The sequence below is a fragment of the Petaurus breviceps genome, unplaced genomic scaffold (genome assembly GCF_028583685.1).
Source record: "Petaurus breviceps papuanus isolate PSGF00001 unplaced genomic scaffold, PetGlider_PUasm1.0 176, whole genome shotgun sequence".
NCBI classification, from domain to species: domain Eukaryota; kingdom Metazoa; phylum Chordata; class Mammalia; order Diprotodontia; family Petauridae; genus Petaurus; species Petaurus breviceps.
This window is the reverse complement of record NW_027185771.1, coordinates 9,019,407-9,036,258: the sequence shown is the minus strand read 5'-3', so window position 1 is coordinate 9,036,258 and position 16,852 is coordinate 9,019,407. Positions and strand designations below refer to the sequence as shown.

Sequence of the window (16,852 nt, the reverse complement as noted above, 5' to 3'; positions counted from 1 at the left end):
CTCTCATCAGGAGGAAGGTTTTCCTGACACGGAATCAAAATCATCTTTGCAGCTGCTACCAATTCTGTGTAAAATGAGATATAACTCAACTTCCCCAAGGAGAGCTAAACAACACTAATTCTTTCAAGATAAAAGGAATGGGAGAGGACACATTTGATACAATTCATATGGCACAATTCCAAGGGCCTTAACCATCCTGGTTGCCCTCTGCTGAATGTACTCTGGGTAATCAACACTGTTCCTAAAAAATGCAGCATTCATAACCAAACAATACCCCAGATGGGAGTCTCATCAACCACCCACCTTGGACCTTCCATCTCTGGCTGGGGAGCAGTAGCAGTATCCCAAGGGGAGGCAGCAAGGGGCCCAGGACCTTCCACATGCCCCAGAGTCACTGTCTCCCATTCAGGGAGTCTACCACTTCTGATGCTGCCTGCTGGATTTCCAGGATTCTCTAAAGAGAAGAGCCAAATCTTCTGACCAAACCTTGGCCCTTCCATCCACTATGCATTGTGTCTCCTGAGGGAAGGTGACTAGGACCTGCCCACACAAGCATCTTCCAACAACCCAAAAGCAAAAACTTCCATCTGTGAGAGCACAAGGCCACTTCTAAATCCCGCTTCCTGCCCAGTCTCCTACAAGGGAGGCAAGAATCTCCCAGGCAAACAGCAACAACTTTCCCTTTGACCTCAGGCTCTGCATCTCCTATTGTGTCTGTCCCTAGAAGGAAGGGGAAGAGAAAGTGATGACTTGCAGGATTTCTTTCACCTCCAAGACTTCAATTTTCCCCTCTGGCTGCAGCCTACAGCCACCCTTTAGAGAGAAGAGAATTAGGGAATCATGACCTCCCGACCTCCCATCTAATCACTGGACCATGCACCACCACTCTCATCATGCACCTACCTCCAAGATTCCTTTGGGAAGAGGAATGGGACCCTCAGCTCAATCATACTCTTCACATCCTAGTAATTCTGATTCCCTGTAGATCATCATCCCAACCACATTCCCCACTCCCCACCTCCTGATTCCTTATTCCCATCTTCAGCCTTCCCACTCCAAAGTTTCAAACATCACTGAGTCCCCACCCAACCCCCCTTCCACCCCCATGCCCTTTAGGATGCCTGTTCCATATGGCAACAAACTTCCTATCATTCTAAACCTTTTCCTTTCCCATTCCTTTTATCTATCAATTATACTGAAACATGGTTTCCCCCTCCCCCACACACCTTCTCTGGCCATTTATGTTTCACAACCTCAACTGGGTCCTCACTGCTACCAGGAAATCCCTCTACACCACCACCACCACCACCACCACCACCACCACCACCTATCAACTTATTGTCCCATTATCCACCTGGCTCTTGAAAACCTTTTCATCACTCCTTATCTCCAGTGAGACTCAGACCAAACCTCCTGTGGCTCCCCTCCCACCACACTCTCAGCTCAGAATCTTGTTCCTAGTTTACAGAAAAAATAGAGGCTATTCCCCATGAGCTCCTCCTCTCCCCACTTCCTCATCACCTATGCTTATACCCTCTACCCTCTAGCAGAGAGTACTAGGGAAGTTAAGCTGGAGGTCAGATGAAAGGTTTATTCTTCCATCAGCTCTTTATGGTAAAGTACCTTTACAGTATGTTTGGAAATGTTGTGAATTCCCAGAATATCAGCTATAATTACAATAACTGAGTGACAAAAACATATTTTGATGCTAAATATAAATAATTTTTTAACTGGCTGTGGCTTAAGATTATGCTACTATTCTATCACATTTGCCAAGATAACTGAGAATTAATTGAGTATTTGGACAACCATACTTCCCTTCCTTGGGCTGTTACAGGAACATACAGGATTGAGTGCTTCAATGGGTGTTTAAAAAAAATTACACACAAAATGGGCTATAATATCACTGACAAAAAAGTTATCCTATGCAAGGTATAAAGGGAATTTACACAGAGAATATAAAGGGCCATCCCCTGACAAATAACACTCAAAAGTTTTACAAATGGAAAATCAGAGTCTAAATGGCCATCTGAAAACAATTCTGAGGCTTCTGACCTCATACCCTGCATGCAAATTGACAAAGATGATAAAAAACAGGAACAGTCAATGATGGAAAGGGAATGAGGACAGGCATACTAATAACCTGTGGGTAAAACTGTGAACCGATCCACCCTTCTGAAAATCTGTAACTGTTCAAGAAAAGTAACAAATTTCCATCTGCTCTGACTCAGTGATCTCACTTAAATAAAAACAGAAAGGTCTATACATTATAACAAGGTCCAATATATAACAAAGGTCTGATATATAACAAAATATTCATATAGCAGGATACTTTCTGGTGGCAAAGGACTAGAAGAAACAAACTGAGCAATGGCCTAAAAAAACTCCAGCATATCAATGTAATGGACTATTAATAGGAAGGAAAAAAATGATCAATTCAGAAAAATATGGAGTTAGATGAACTGATTCAGAGGGAAGCAGAATCAAAAGCAATTGGTCAACAAGCATTTATTAAACCCCTACTGGACACAAAGCACTGTATTAGCCACTGGGGATACAAAGAAAAATTAAACTATCCCTGCTCTCTCAGGAAAAACAACATATACATAAACATAAAAAGTAAACACAAGGTAATCTGGGGATGGAGATGGACAGGGGAGAAGCACTCACTAGTTAGCAGGGAGACAAGAACTCATATAAGATGTGGAATCTGAGATGAGAGCAATATACTGCAATGTTAATAAAAGAATAATAAAAGAATTCTTCCGTAACTGAAAAACCGACAGTGAAATGTGCAGATGACCATAAAAGCTAAAATGGATAATTTGGATTACGCAGTTATGAAAAGGTTTTTGCAAGAACAAAATAAATGCATGACCTCTAAAGGGAAATAGTGAACTAGGGAAAATATTTTCTCTGCTAACAGTGATATCTAATATATATAGAAAACTAATACAAATATAGAAGAAGAGCCATTCTCAAATAGATAAATGGTCAAAAAATATGAACTGGCAATTCTCAAAAGAAAAAATTCAAGCTATAAATGCCCATATGAAAATTGCTCCAAATCACTAATAAGAGAATGCAAGTTAAAATAACTATGAGGCTCTACCTCACATCCATCAATAAGATGGGTAAAGCTGACAAAAGCAGAAAATGACAATTACAGGAGGGGGCATGGTAAGGACAGGAATATTAATACATTGTTGATAGGGCTATGAATGGTCCAACCATTCTGATAAGCAATTTGGGAACAAACTGAATAAGTCACTAAACTGAATACCCTTGAACCTAGTGGCACCATAACTAGGCACATGCCCCAAAAGAGGTCAAGTTGTTGTTGATGTTGTTGTTGCTGTTGGATCATGCCCAACTCTTCATGAACCCATTTGGGGTTATCTTGGCAAAGATACCAAAGTGGTTTGCCATTTCTTTTTCCAGCTCATTTTACAGATGAGGAACTGAGGCAAAAAAGGGTCAAGTAACTTGCCCAGGGTCACACAGTGCCTGAGGCTGGAATTCAAACTCATGAAAATAAGTCTTCCTGATTCCAGGCCCAGTGCTCTAGCCACGCTGAGCCACCTAACTCCCCCTAAAAGAGGTCAAAGACAGAGGAAAAGAACACATACATACAAAAATATTTATAGTTACCCTTCTCGGTAGTGAAAATAACTGGAAATAAAGTGAGTGTCAATTAATATGGAATGGCCTAACAAATTATGGTTTATGAATGTAATAGAATATTAGTGCATCATAAGAAACCTGTATGAATTTGGGGTTGGGGAAAGTGAACAGAACCAGAACACTTTACAGAATGACCTAAGATTATATAAAGGACAAAAACTTTCAAAGACTTGGGAATTTTGATCAATGCAGTGACACCAATCATGGCTTCAGAAGACTGACCCTAACCTCTTGAAAGAGAGACAATCATGGAATGAAATATACATTTTCAGACATAGTCAAAGTGTTGATTTGTTTTACTTGACTAAATTTAAATGTCGGAAATAAGAAGTACAGAATGTTGCATATACTGTCACATTATGTGTGGATGTCAGTTGGTTTTACATAACTGTTTTTTCACTGATAACAGAAAGGGTTCGGTGACCAGGGAGGCCAGGTCATACCTATAAATGACTCAGATATTTAAAAAAAAGACCATCAATAAAGGGTTCTTTTTAAATGACTGGGGGGGGGGGGGAGATACAGACAAGCATTGATTAAGTAACTACTAAGTGCTAGGCATTCAGCTAAGCACTTTACAAACACCTCGCTTGAGGTCCCTTACATCACTAATTATGCAGCTAGTACTTTCTGACAGATGGAGACTAATAAATGCTTGCATCAAATATCTCATTTCATCCTCTCAAGAGCCCTGGGGGGTAAATGCTATTATTATCCCCAACTTACAAATAATGAGATTGAGAAAAGTTAAATGATTTCAGGGTCGCATAGCTCTATCTGAACTTGGGACTTCCTGACTGCAGGCCCAGCACTCTATCCACTAAAGCACACATCCCAAAGCAGTGCTCATCGGGAATGAGATTTTCTCATACCATCTCTGAACCTTCCCCTGAATTCCAATCAATAAGTGATACTTTACATGGCAACAGCAGCTTTCCCTCCAACCTGCCTAACTTATTTTTCAGAAATGAAATCTCTCCTCTCCCCATTCTAAATTTGAAAAGGCTCTTGAAAGGTAATCAGTTCATCTAGACTCAGACTATAGAAAAGAGAAAATCAGGATGAAATACAATGACACAGGCTGGTCTACATAACCTCGAATATACTGGTCAGTGGCTTTTATTTAATTTACTCACTATATGCACTGTCAAGAAAATTCTTGAAGTTTGCCAACAAAAGCAAAATCTACCTTATTTCATATATACACAAGATAGCATTGCATTTTTCATCTAGATAAAAAGCATGATGATAATTACACATTTCCTATTTAGTCATCAACAGAGATTAGTATCATAGGCAAAGAGAATTTCTGACTATACACAACTAATTTAGATGGAAACTCTTTGGTGCCCTGGATAAAAATAAAGACTAAAAATTTTAGAATTTAAAATATAACTTTCCTCTTCAGCTAAAATATTTTATAAATATTATTGTGAGAATGATGAAAACATCCATCCCTCATGTAAGATATAAACAAGTTCTCCTAGTTACATTTTATAAATGGAAAAGCTGAAGCTTAGAGACATCAAGCAAGTCATCCAACATTACAAAATTCTAGCATTCAATCTGCTCTCTCAGGCTCTATCTACAGAGGAATTTTGCTTAAGAATTATTGGAAAAGTCTGCTTTCTTTCCTCTTTTATTGTTTAAATGCTTTAGTTTAAAGCCATGGTTGGACTTTTTTAAGCCCTCAATCTTTGTTAGCCATTCAATGGATATGTTAAAGTTTCTCTGAATTAAAGCTGACTATAACACTTTCAAAAGTGTTCAGTAAATTGTTATGCATTAACCAAAATAAATCAAGTCATGGTCACAGACAAAACATACTTGGCTTATACTCTCAGAACACTAAAAAATGATCATTTATTTATAGAACTACACACAAGTTACTGCAAATGTTCTCTTACCAAAGAAGATATGTTTCAGAAACAGTGTTTGCCTTACTCTTAGAAATCATCCTTCCTTATTTCTGAAAGATGGAAAATGTTATCTTGTTCTCTGTGCCCTTCCCAACACCAGAAGCACAAAGGTACTTTCTCAAATAGAATTACCCTGCACGGAATACCACCATGCCTAATCTGAAAAGCATTCAATATACAAGTCAACCTGACAGATCCAAACTATTGGAAATGCTGTAACAATAAGGCTGGGTCTTAGCTTGATTTGTTCTTTAAAAAGGAGGATTTAGCTTATATGTATGTTCTGCAAATAAGTGTAAGATAATTCAAATTAGCTAAACATTAAAATTAAAAATTCTGAAATCATCCCTCTCCTAGATAGTGCTATTTAAAAATACAGGTGTAGGGGTGGGTAGGTGGTGCAGTGAATAGAGCACTGGCCCTGGAATCAGGGGGACGTGAGTTCAAATCCAGCCCCAGACACAACACAAAAACTAGCCCTGTGACCTTGGGCAAGTCACTTAACCCCAACTGCCCTCCAAAAAGCAAAAAAAAAAAAAAAATACAGGTGTTCTGCTGCCTCCTGAACTTGAACCAATACCCAGAATTCCTTTGTAGTGAAATAAGGCAAATCAAGAGAGTCTCTCCCTATTCCTATTTGACTTTTTAAAAAATTACTAATTAAAATGCTCTCTGACCAGATTCCTTTAAGTCTCAAACAAAATACTATCATCTACAGGAAGACTTCTCCAACCCCTCTTAAATCTGGTGCATTCCCCATTAATTATTTCATATGTGTGTGTATGTGTATCTATATGAATATGTATATATATCCATCCTATATAAACTATAGAGAGTTTGCTCAGTTTATATCTGGTTGGTTGCATACTGTCTCCTCTACTGGAGTGAGTTCTTTGAGCACAGGCATGGTCTTTTGCCTCCTTTTGTACCCCCCAGGACCTATCTATCAGGTCTTTAATAAAAGTTTATTTATTGATCATGCACAACTCAAATTTACTCATTTCTTATCAGCAATTAAGATACCATCTTTTAAAAACAAAGCAGATTCTACTAATATTATTAGTGTAGAAACATAGAGCTGCTTACAAATTATGTTGGCCTCCTACATTTTCATTCAGTCTTGCTAAGATGCACACATTTGGGCTACGCTAACCAACTTAACCTGACAGTGTCAGAGACATTACATTTAAGATAAAAGATGACACTCATGGCTGAGAGCGAAAAAAAAAAAATCAATGTTTATTTTGGCAAGATCACCTATAGAATTGAAACAATAATTCCCTATTTGAATCAATATTCTGTCTTGTGTAAATGAGTATAAATACCAGGCATGATTGTCACCTGCCCAGTTTTGATTTCAACAGACTACCAGATTCCTAGCCCATTCCCTGGCGAGCAGTTCTTAAGACTTTGCCCCAGCACAAAAATTCCTAGTTTTGTGTACTGCTTCCTATAACAAGCAAAATCCAAGGTGCTAGGGAAGTTGTGCTTAATATCTTATCAGATTTTATCTGATATACACACCAAAAGATATGCTTTACATGGAAAATATTTGTAGGAAGTTAACATTTTACAGTTTTGACAATGTAAACAAAGCAAATTTTAAAAAATAAACCAGAATTCTCCAAATCTCAAAGTTGGAGGGAACACCGGAGATCCAATACACCCCTACACTTTAATCCACAGTGGGGGGAAAAAAATGTGGTTTTTCCCTGGTTTCATTCTTAAATGTTGAAAGAATATATGTGGAGTTACACAATTTCATCCCACACTGTCATTTTCATGGAATCAACAGGGTACTTAGTCAACAACACACAACCATGAGAAGTCAGCATATTCCATTCTTTCATTTCATTACAATTCTGCCCCCCCCTTCATCCTGCTTACTTACTAGTCAGTACCCCTATTCCCACCCTCTTCACCAACCCCTCATAACCCTCCATCGAGAATTTAGGATCCTTGAGACACACAAGACACTTCAGAGCCTGCCCTCAACACCCTTAGGGGATCACTGCTCCCACTACAAAGCACCCTTCCCTTGGTAAAGGGGCATTCATTCCCCTCATAACTCTGGAACCCCAGAATCAGAATTTGGGGGTCAGAAGGGACTCCAGGTGCCATCTAGAACAATACATTGGGAAAAGATCCTCATCATAGCTACATGCCCAACACATTGCAGTGCCTAGTATGTATGCTGTAGGTATTCAATCAATGCCTCCCCTTTCTCACACAGAGCCTTTCATTTCCCCTTTCCTCTACACTGACCAGGCAAAAGCCAGTGATGCCTCCTAGTGATTTCCCCCTCAGATGACCCTGTAATTTAATTCACACACACTCCTCTACAAAGTCCTAGGATTTTCACCCCTTCTTACACACACTAAAGGAAGCCTTTCCTGATCCCCCTCAATTCCAGGGCCTTCCCTCTCTTGACTACCTCCAAAACGTCCATATATGGCTTCCACCTCGTGTCCCTCCTCCAGAGCAGGGACCCTCTTCTTGTATCCCCAGCTCCTAGCAGAGGGCCTGGCACAGAGCAGGAACTTAACACACGCAGACTAGCTGACAGAGGGCCTTGCCAAATGTCCCCCCACACACACACCTTTTTCTCCCCTGCACATACTCACTCCCACCTTCCCTGAACACACATAGATTCCCCCCTCCCTGCAAACACCCATATACACTCTCTCCCCCTACCCTACATACACTTCCCTTCCCTTTTACACTCACCACCTCTTGCAAAGACTCACCCCTCTCCTGTGCACACTCTCCCTCTTGTACACACTCTCTTGCACAAACACTCCCCCTCTCCTGCACACACTCCCCCTCCCCTGCACACACTGCCTCTCCTTCGTTGCAGATTTCCTCCCCCGCACACACTCCCCCTTTCTCCTCCCTGGCAGAGACTACCTCTCCTTCCCCCGAACACACACACTCTCTTGCACACACACTCCCCCTTTCTCCTCCTTTGCACAGACTCCCCCTTCCCCGCACACACTTCCCCCTTTCTCCTCCCTTGCACAGACTCCCCCCCTCCCCCGCACACACTCTCTCTTGCACACACACTCCCTCTGCTCCTCCTTTGCACAGACTCCCCCTTCCCTGCACACACTCCCCCTTTCTCCTCCCTTGCACAGACTCCCTCCCCCGCACACTCTCTTGCACACACACTCCCCCTGCCCTGCACGCACGCCCCCGGCCCTCTCACCCTCCCGGCAGCGCCTCCTCCAGATGGTGTCCGTGTTAAGGATGCGCCGGAACTTGGTGCAGACCTGGGCCAGGCTGGGCAGGTCGGTGCCGGGCAGCGAGGCGAAGATCTCCACCAGGAGCTCGGGGGGCAGCTCGAGCAGCGAGCAGCGCGCGGGGGCCGCCGGGGGCTGTGGGGGCTGCGGGCAAGCCGAGGCCGAGCCCCCAGCGCCCCCCGCGCCCCCCGGCGCCAGGCCCGCCCCCGGGTCCCCCGCGCCCCCGTGGCCCGCGGCCCCGCAGGCCCCCAACGGCTTCGGCATGGCCGGAGCGCCCTCGATCCTCTCCTCCTCTGGGTCCGTGTCGGGCTCGCTCTCGGCCGCCGCCCCCGCCGCCTCAGCCGGGCCCTTGCGCTGCTGCCGCCTCCGGCAGCCCCGGGACTGACCTACCCCACAGAGCCGGGCACACACCGCCATCCCGGCTCCTATGTGACCGGGCCCCCCGCGCCCGTGCCCCCGCCCCCGCCGCGGCCTCCGCGCAGGCGCGCGCTTGCGCCTGCACCCCCGCAACGCGCAGCCGCCCCTGCCACCCCCGCCGGGGTGGAGTTGGCCCTCGGCCTCGGCCAATGCCGCCACACGCCCGAGCGGGCACGCGCTCGCACTCCCACCTCCCCGGCCTTGGCCCCGCCCCCGAGCCCTCCTGCCCCTCCTCCCAGAGAGGCCGGGTTCCGCCCCCTCTCTTTCTCCATGTGACGGCATAGAGCGGGCACGCCAGTCCCCCGAAGCCACGCCTCCGTCCTCTCCAATCAACTGGAGTCCAAAACTAGCCCTTTAAAGGCACTCCCCTCCCCAGGGGTCACCGGCCCCAGGGCTCCCGGGATACTGCGCTTGCGCCGAGTGAAGCTGTATAGGCCGTCACAAGCATTTATTAAGTGCCTAGCGTGTGCCGGGTGCTGAGCGTGCAAGAACAATGAATGAAACAACCACGTATTAAGCACCTACAGTGTGTCAGGTTCTGAGTATTGCCGTATTGCAAGTACAGGGACTGAAAGGAACTGAAGCATGTATTAAGCACCTACTGTGTGCCAGGTTTGGAGCGTGTAAGTACAAAAACACCTACTCCCAAGGAGCTGACATTGTATACAAAGCTGTATAAAAACATGCCCGGCATAAGTATAAAGTCAGAGGTGGGGCCAGTGGATTTATGCGGACGACTGCACAGTAGAGGATGGGTTTCCTTGGCAGCCGGATGCATTTAAAAGACTATCCGGAGAAGTCCGTGAGCTCTTTGACAGCCTTCTTTTGTCTCCCCATAGCACTTAGTAGGCGCTTAAATGTTTTGTTGATTGGAGGGGTGGGGAGGGCCGGGGCTCGGGAGGTCTCACACACACCCCAACGAAAGGATCCAAGATACAAGAACAGTTCAGAATCACCACCACCCCCTCATTATCCAAATGGGGAAACAGGCCTAGAGGAAGGAAATAAAAGCTCCCAGTGGAGCTCACAGCCGCCCCCAGGGCTCGCAATGCTCCGCTCCATCTGCAGCTTGCCCAGCCTATCTTGTTACATTGTAGTTCTCCTCCCAGCAGGCAGCCAGAGCTGGACGGTGTAATTCTCACTTAAGAAAGGAGGGAGGCAGGGCCTTCTCTCTTTCCTTAACCCTAAAGGCGCCGGGTTTTGCTACAAGTTAAAAAAGTAACCTATAGAGAAAACAAGGGATCAGTTTCTGAACTTAATCCTCGATCCTTCCAACCTAAACAATTATCCCGCCTAATAACCTCCCTTAAACATTAGTTATAAAATAACTAGAAAAACATTATAAAGAAAAACTTGCTGCGGATGCCCCGTGTGAGGATCGAACTCACGACCTTCAGATTATGAGACTGACGCGCTACCTACTGCGCTAACGAGGCTCCTTAGCAACCAGCTCCGTGAAAGGGCTTTTGAATAAATTTATGAGCCTGGCAGCTGGCTTTCTTTTATTCCTTTTTCCTTTCCTGAATAATTTCAAATAAATATGTTCCCAACTGTTTAGCAAAAAGCTGGATTTTAACTTTTTAACTCAATTAAAACCTCCCAGTCCTTAAAAACGCACTGCTTGAATTAAAATGTCAATATCTCTATGCTCCAAGGCAATAAAACTAAAAGGAAAGAAATCAGAGTCCAATTTGTCATCACATTCTTCTGGGTGTATATTCGTCTCCATTGTAGAAACCCATTAATAATTTTATAGCTATTAATTATTATAAAATCTATGTAGAATGCGGGTAGTATACTTCCTGCAGGATGCAAGTGATCATTAAATGTTGTTTTAACTCAATAACTAGTTGTGTTGGCTGCAGACTGTTCTTTCACCTTTGAAAAAATTAATTCATAGACACCCTTCCTTTCTTTTAAGAGCCAATGTACCGCCGCCATCAATTAAGTCCTTTGCTGCTAATGCCCCGTGGTTCGAGGGTTCTCTCTAGACCCACCTTAAATAACAATATTTTTTGAATGATCCTTTGGATTTTGAAGAAAGGAGATGAGAAACATTTCCTCTTCCTTAATACATTGTATCCTATTTTAAACCTAGATGTGTTTTACATGATCCATTTTCCAATTAATACAAATCAATTTTTATTTTTTAAATAAAGTTTTATATATTTATATAAGATATAATTTCATACATTTTATTTTTTCAATTACATAAAAAAACAATTTTTAGTATTCTTTTTTTTTAATTTTGAGTCTTAAATTCTGTCCTTCTCTCCCTCCCTGCCCCCTTCCTGAGACTGCAAGCAATTTGATATTGGTTATACATGTGCAATCATATAAAACTTATTTCCGTTAAATTAATTTTTTTTTTAAAACTTGAGGCCAAATAATGAGGGAATTGGAGATGATTTCTAAAAGTCCCTTAAGCTCTCACAGGCTACCATCCCAAGATTCTAAATTTAGTTTTAAAGAAACTACCAGTTTTCACAGGTATTCTAACAGAATTATGTCTACCAAGACATTGTCTCACCCTAACAGCAGCAGCATCCGAATAGCTCCAGCTTTTTTAAATTAGAAAGGGCAGTTAAAAATCACTGCTACCTGCTAGGAAACCATTTTATTTTGTTTTTACTAATATTCTAACATTTCCTTCTTAGCATGTGAGTTAGACTGTTAAATCAACCAGTCTAGCTGGTTTTTGCGGCCACCTGGGAAGGAACTTTGATTAGCCTTTGTCCAGTTATGAAACATAAATAAATATAAACCAGGTTTTATAATGATCTGTGTTTAACCCCAATGGAAAGCTTACAAATACTTTATCAGGCTTAGATCAAATGATACCGTACACAAATATGTGTGTGTACACACATAAACATATACATACATATCTATAGACATATCTACAGATATATGTGCATACGTATGTGCATGTGTAATCTGTATGTGTATATGTATATATACATTATTGTGGTGTACATGCCTGCACATATAACGTATGTATACACATAAAATTATGCCTCACATAAAGAACTTCAATAATTGTCCAGAACTTTGTATATGTGAATATACACAGATTATTATATAATATGTGTAAATAAACACACATAAAAAGTTCTAATCAATTATTGAAGTTCTAGATATGAGTTACCATTATTAATAATAATCAATCAATATATATGATAATATAATTGTATATAATATATAAAATATATGATTCATTCTATATTGTGCGTAATAATATATTATTGTATCTATAATAATATATCAATATAAATAACATATTCTATCATCTTAATAGAATTTATTGATAACATATAATGCTACTAGTAATCAATAACAACAATCAATAATTAATAATATTACTAATAATCAGTCATTTAGTAAGCACCTACTATGTGCCAGGCACTGTGCTAAGTGCTTTGGGTACAAAAAGGGGTATAGTCCCTGTCCTCAAGGAGTTTACTATCTCAAGATGATGATAATTTCTCAAATACAGTCTTGCTCATTAAATATTAAAGCTGGGGACCTTAAAGGACATCTACTCTAATTGCCTCATTTTATGGTACTCCAAGTGCCCTCATGAATTCTTTATAATGTACATTATGTCAGTGTCTCAACCATATCTGCCACTCAGATCACCAAAGAGCTAAAAGGTACACACATACACACACACACACACACGCACTGTATAGGGAAACAAGAACACATTAGTTTTCCATTCTGGTTTCATCTTTTCCAGTGAACTAGCTTAGTAATCTTATACAAATCCTTTTACCACCCTAGGACTCATCTTAAATATGGGAGATTGGAGCAGATGATCTCTAAAATCTCTTAAAGTCCCAACATGCTGCATTTTTATGGTTTTCAAGATTGTAATGGTAAAATTAATTAATAATTAATTAAAATAAAAATAAAAAGATACTAATGGTCAGCCTTCCTAGCCTACTAACAGATGAGTGTATTTAATGGGAAACTTTCAGTGAATAAACAGAGTGAGCAAGATTCAGCAGGAGAACAAAGGAGGGGGCTCGTCACGTGACAATTGCTCTGTATTTAAATAGATCTTCATGTGATGATTTAATAATCTTTCTCTTCCCTTTCTGTGTAAAGGAGAGATTATCTTTCCCAGACTTTGTTGTATTCTTCCTCCTTTCCTTTTAAGCCTTTCTATGAAAATCTTATTTTCATCTTTCTTTCACCTTGACTTATTTCTTTATCTCTTCTCCTCCTTAAGATACTTTTTATTCAACTCATCTCTGACTCTTGTGTATGGAATATATAATGCGCTGAATTGCAGAGATTCATCAGACCTATGGAAATGATTAGTTCTAGAGCTAATTAATCGTTAGGCCTTGTCCTACAATTGCTTCTTCTGCTATGACACTACTATATCAGGCTTATAGGGTAGATAGCTTTATTTTTTTGTTTGGTTTGGGGGGGTTTTGTTGTTTGTTTGTTTTTTGTGGGGAGAGGGTATGTTAACTTGTTTTAGGGCTATGGCAGGGTTTACTGTGCAAAACTGGATCTTGCCAGTCAAGTGAAACATTATATTGCTCTAAGAATTACCTCAACATCTTTCATTTCTTATCCCTATTCAGGGAGGTTTGGGAATGTCAGTAGACAGGATCAGTCATGAAGTTTAAGCAGAAGATATGAGTCTTCAGGAACAGCAAGATTTTGCTCTGGACAAAATGTAATGCAAAAGCCAGAATTTTTCTTTCTTTTTCTTTTTTTTTAAGTTGGCAAACATACACAAAAGAGGAAGAAATACCAGGCAAGGGGGTAAAGAGCAATGGACTTTCCCATTTTATTCAACTATTGTTCTTGAATTTCAAAAACGAGATGAGCATCATACCCCAAGCCTCCACACAGTTCCCAAGGAGACTGGAATCACTTCATGTGTTTGGGGTATACAGAATCTCCATCATGGGTTTAATAAGAATTACATGTAATTTTCCAATTCTAAGTCAGATAGTTGTCTGGGACTATGACTTTGAATCAGCACCAGATGCAGAGTCAAAAGAATAGATTTAATGTTAGCCTGGGGACATTCTACTTGCTTTTGTTAGCCATCCTCAGCTAGCCCTGGTAGCTCATATTCTCAGATATGGACTATAAATATTGTCAGGCTGCCCTTGTCAGAGAGAGGTTTAGTTACTGTACTTTTAGCAGATTTGAACTGAGTCCAGAAGATGGCCCTGAAGAGCTGAAGCCTAGCTGTTAGCAGAGAGAATTCTGATGCATACAATAACCTGGGAGATGCTTAGCAAGAACACCATGACATCACCAGAGAGCACTGGCACATGTGTGATGTCAGAGCAATGCGCTATCCAAACTTAGAGACATTCCTGGTCATGTTTCTCTGAAATGCACTGGGAAAAAATGTGATATTTGGAGTTAAAAGGATTTGGGGTCCAGTCAGTGACCTCTGCCATTTACTATCATTAGGAACTTAGACAAGTAATTCAACCTTTCTTGGATTTGCAAAATGAGGTGGTTTGAACAGCAACAACAATAGCTAAGAATTATATATTGCCTACTATGTGCCAGGCAATATTTTAAAGATGTTATAAATATCTCTTTTGATCCTCACAACAATGCTAGGAGATAGGTGCTATTATTATCCATCCCTATTTTACAGTGGAGGAAACTGAGTCACGGAAATACTAAATTACTTCCTCAGGGTCACATAGCTATTTAAGTATCTGAGTCTGGATTTGAACCCATTAGCTGTCTAATGCCACTTCCAGCTATAAATCTATAGTTCTCCAATTCTATTAACTTCCGTGAGTGTTTCCTTATTCATTTCTCCATAAGTGGTGAAGTGGAGAGAGTGCTGGGCATAGAAGCAGGAAGTTTTGAGTTGAAATCCAACCTTAGACATTTACTATCTGGGCCCTGAGCAAGTCAGTTAACTTCTATTTTCTTCAGTTTCCACAACTGCAAAATGTTATCATAATAGTACGTAAATTATAAGACTGTTGTTAGGATAAAATGAAATAATATTTGTTAAAAAAAAAGAAAGGCACTTAGCACAGTACCTGTTCTCTTCCCCCTCTCCACACTGATGGTGTGCTAACCTAAAAGAAAGTATGTACCTCATGGGGGAGGGAGGAGTCTTTCCTTGTTATCTTCTTTATAAAACTATTTGATAAAAGTCTTTTTTTTTAAACTAATGTGTTCTCTGTCTAGCTGGTAAAAGTAAGCACATGGAGGTAAATCTGTGGACTTTGGTTTTCAGTAGATTTCAACCCATTGGAACTTAAGGTAGCTTTTCTGGGGACCAACATGTGAGAAGGATCCCAGGTGGTAGTTACATCTGGTGAGTTTATTCTAGATATCTATTTTCCAATGTCCTAGCACTGTAGAAATTTAAGATTGTCCCCCTTTTTTTTATGTACACACATAGGAACATAAACATACATATATATATACACATAAACATCAATATACTACGTGCATATTTTCCCTTCTTAGAATGTGACTGCACAGTAGGATTTTCTAGAGGCAGCTAGGGCTTAGCACAGTGTGTGGTACATTATAGGTGCTTAATAAATGTTTGTTTTCTTTCAGTGTGACTTTTACAGGCCAAACCCATGGTTCTGCTATGACTATTGCATTTTTACAGTTGTTCTATAGTTGTATGTGATTTCAGATAAAATTAGCACCAACACTGGTGTGAAGTAATGACCCTAAGAGCCCTACAGGAGATTCCCGTTATGGGATATGCCAATACACAGGGTGGCAAGGTTATCCAGAGAGCTCTCTAGGATACAGTTTAGAGAGATGTGAAGTAGTTTTCCAAGGCATACTTGGCAAAGACCTGTCCATATTACTACCAGTGGTGTATTTCAGCATCCTTTCAGAGATAACAGTTGGGGAGAATACTTGAGTATTGATTACTAGACCTTCCCACGAGAACAAGGTGCTAGTAAAAATGTTCAAGTGTCTACTGGAAAAAGGACTCAAAGAAAACAAGGCAATATGCATTCTCAGATAAACCTGTGCACTATCAGGGGTACCTGAAAATGGTGAGCAGTATACAAAGCTGTCATTCCAAATACAAGGAACCCACAGAGCAAAGTGGAGAGGTTTCTCAGTAATCCACGCTCCTCTATGGAGGAATGATTGGAATCATAGGACATACTAATGAAACACTATAGTAGTGGCTGTGATAGTAATGGCATTTAAAGATTCCCCTGTATTGGCTTAGTTTTTCAAATTGATTGTGTTAAAACCCAGAGCTTGTTAATCCCACCTGTGGGATGGACTTGTTGACTTGAAAAGAGAGACACGAACTGGGAGGAGCTGGTGACATAGATTTGGAGAGACAACAGAGAGGCAGAAGAACTTTTTTGGAAGCAGCACCTCGTGGAGAGAGAGAGACTAAGAGAATTGCTGGTGGCCGCTTTGAATTGCCCTGGACTTTTGAGACCTGCCCCCTGAGCTGCCAAGGACTGAGGAGACATGGCCGTTTTGCTGGTACTTTGTCTGTCTGTTTTGATGTTGTTTTGCCAGATTTGTCCACTGGTGAAACACAGTCCTTTTGTTGAAGAAGTCCTGGAACCTGGCTTTTGGTTAAGAAGCCCTGAG

General features: G+C 41.3%; 1 protein-coding gene and 1 non-coding gene across 6 annotated transcripts in view; both read right to left on the bottom strand.

The window, feature by feature from the left end:
• FBXO31 (F-box protein 31) overlaps window positions 1-16,852 on the bottom strand; it is an 87,046-nt gene that overhangs the window by 60,713 nt on the left and 9,481 nt on the right. Inside the window, exon 1 of one of the 5 annotated variants that reach the window (XM_069085599.1) lies at window positions 8,809-9,286. The exons of the other annotated variants lie outside the window; for them this stretch is intronic. Within the exon in view, the coding sequence (XP_068941700.1) occupies window positions 8,809-9,259 (451 nt within the window). The 5' untranslated portion in view covers window positions 9,260-9,286. Of the gene's footprint in view, window positions 1-8,808; window positions 9,287-16,852 lie in introns of those variants that run through there. 5 annotated transcript variants of the gene reach the window in all.
• Window positions 10,623-10,695, bottom strand: TRNAM-CAU (transfer RNA methionine (anticodon CAU)). The gene has a single exon. It is a non-coding gene; the product is annotated as a tRNA-Met (tRNA).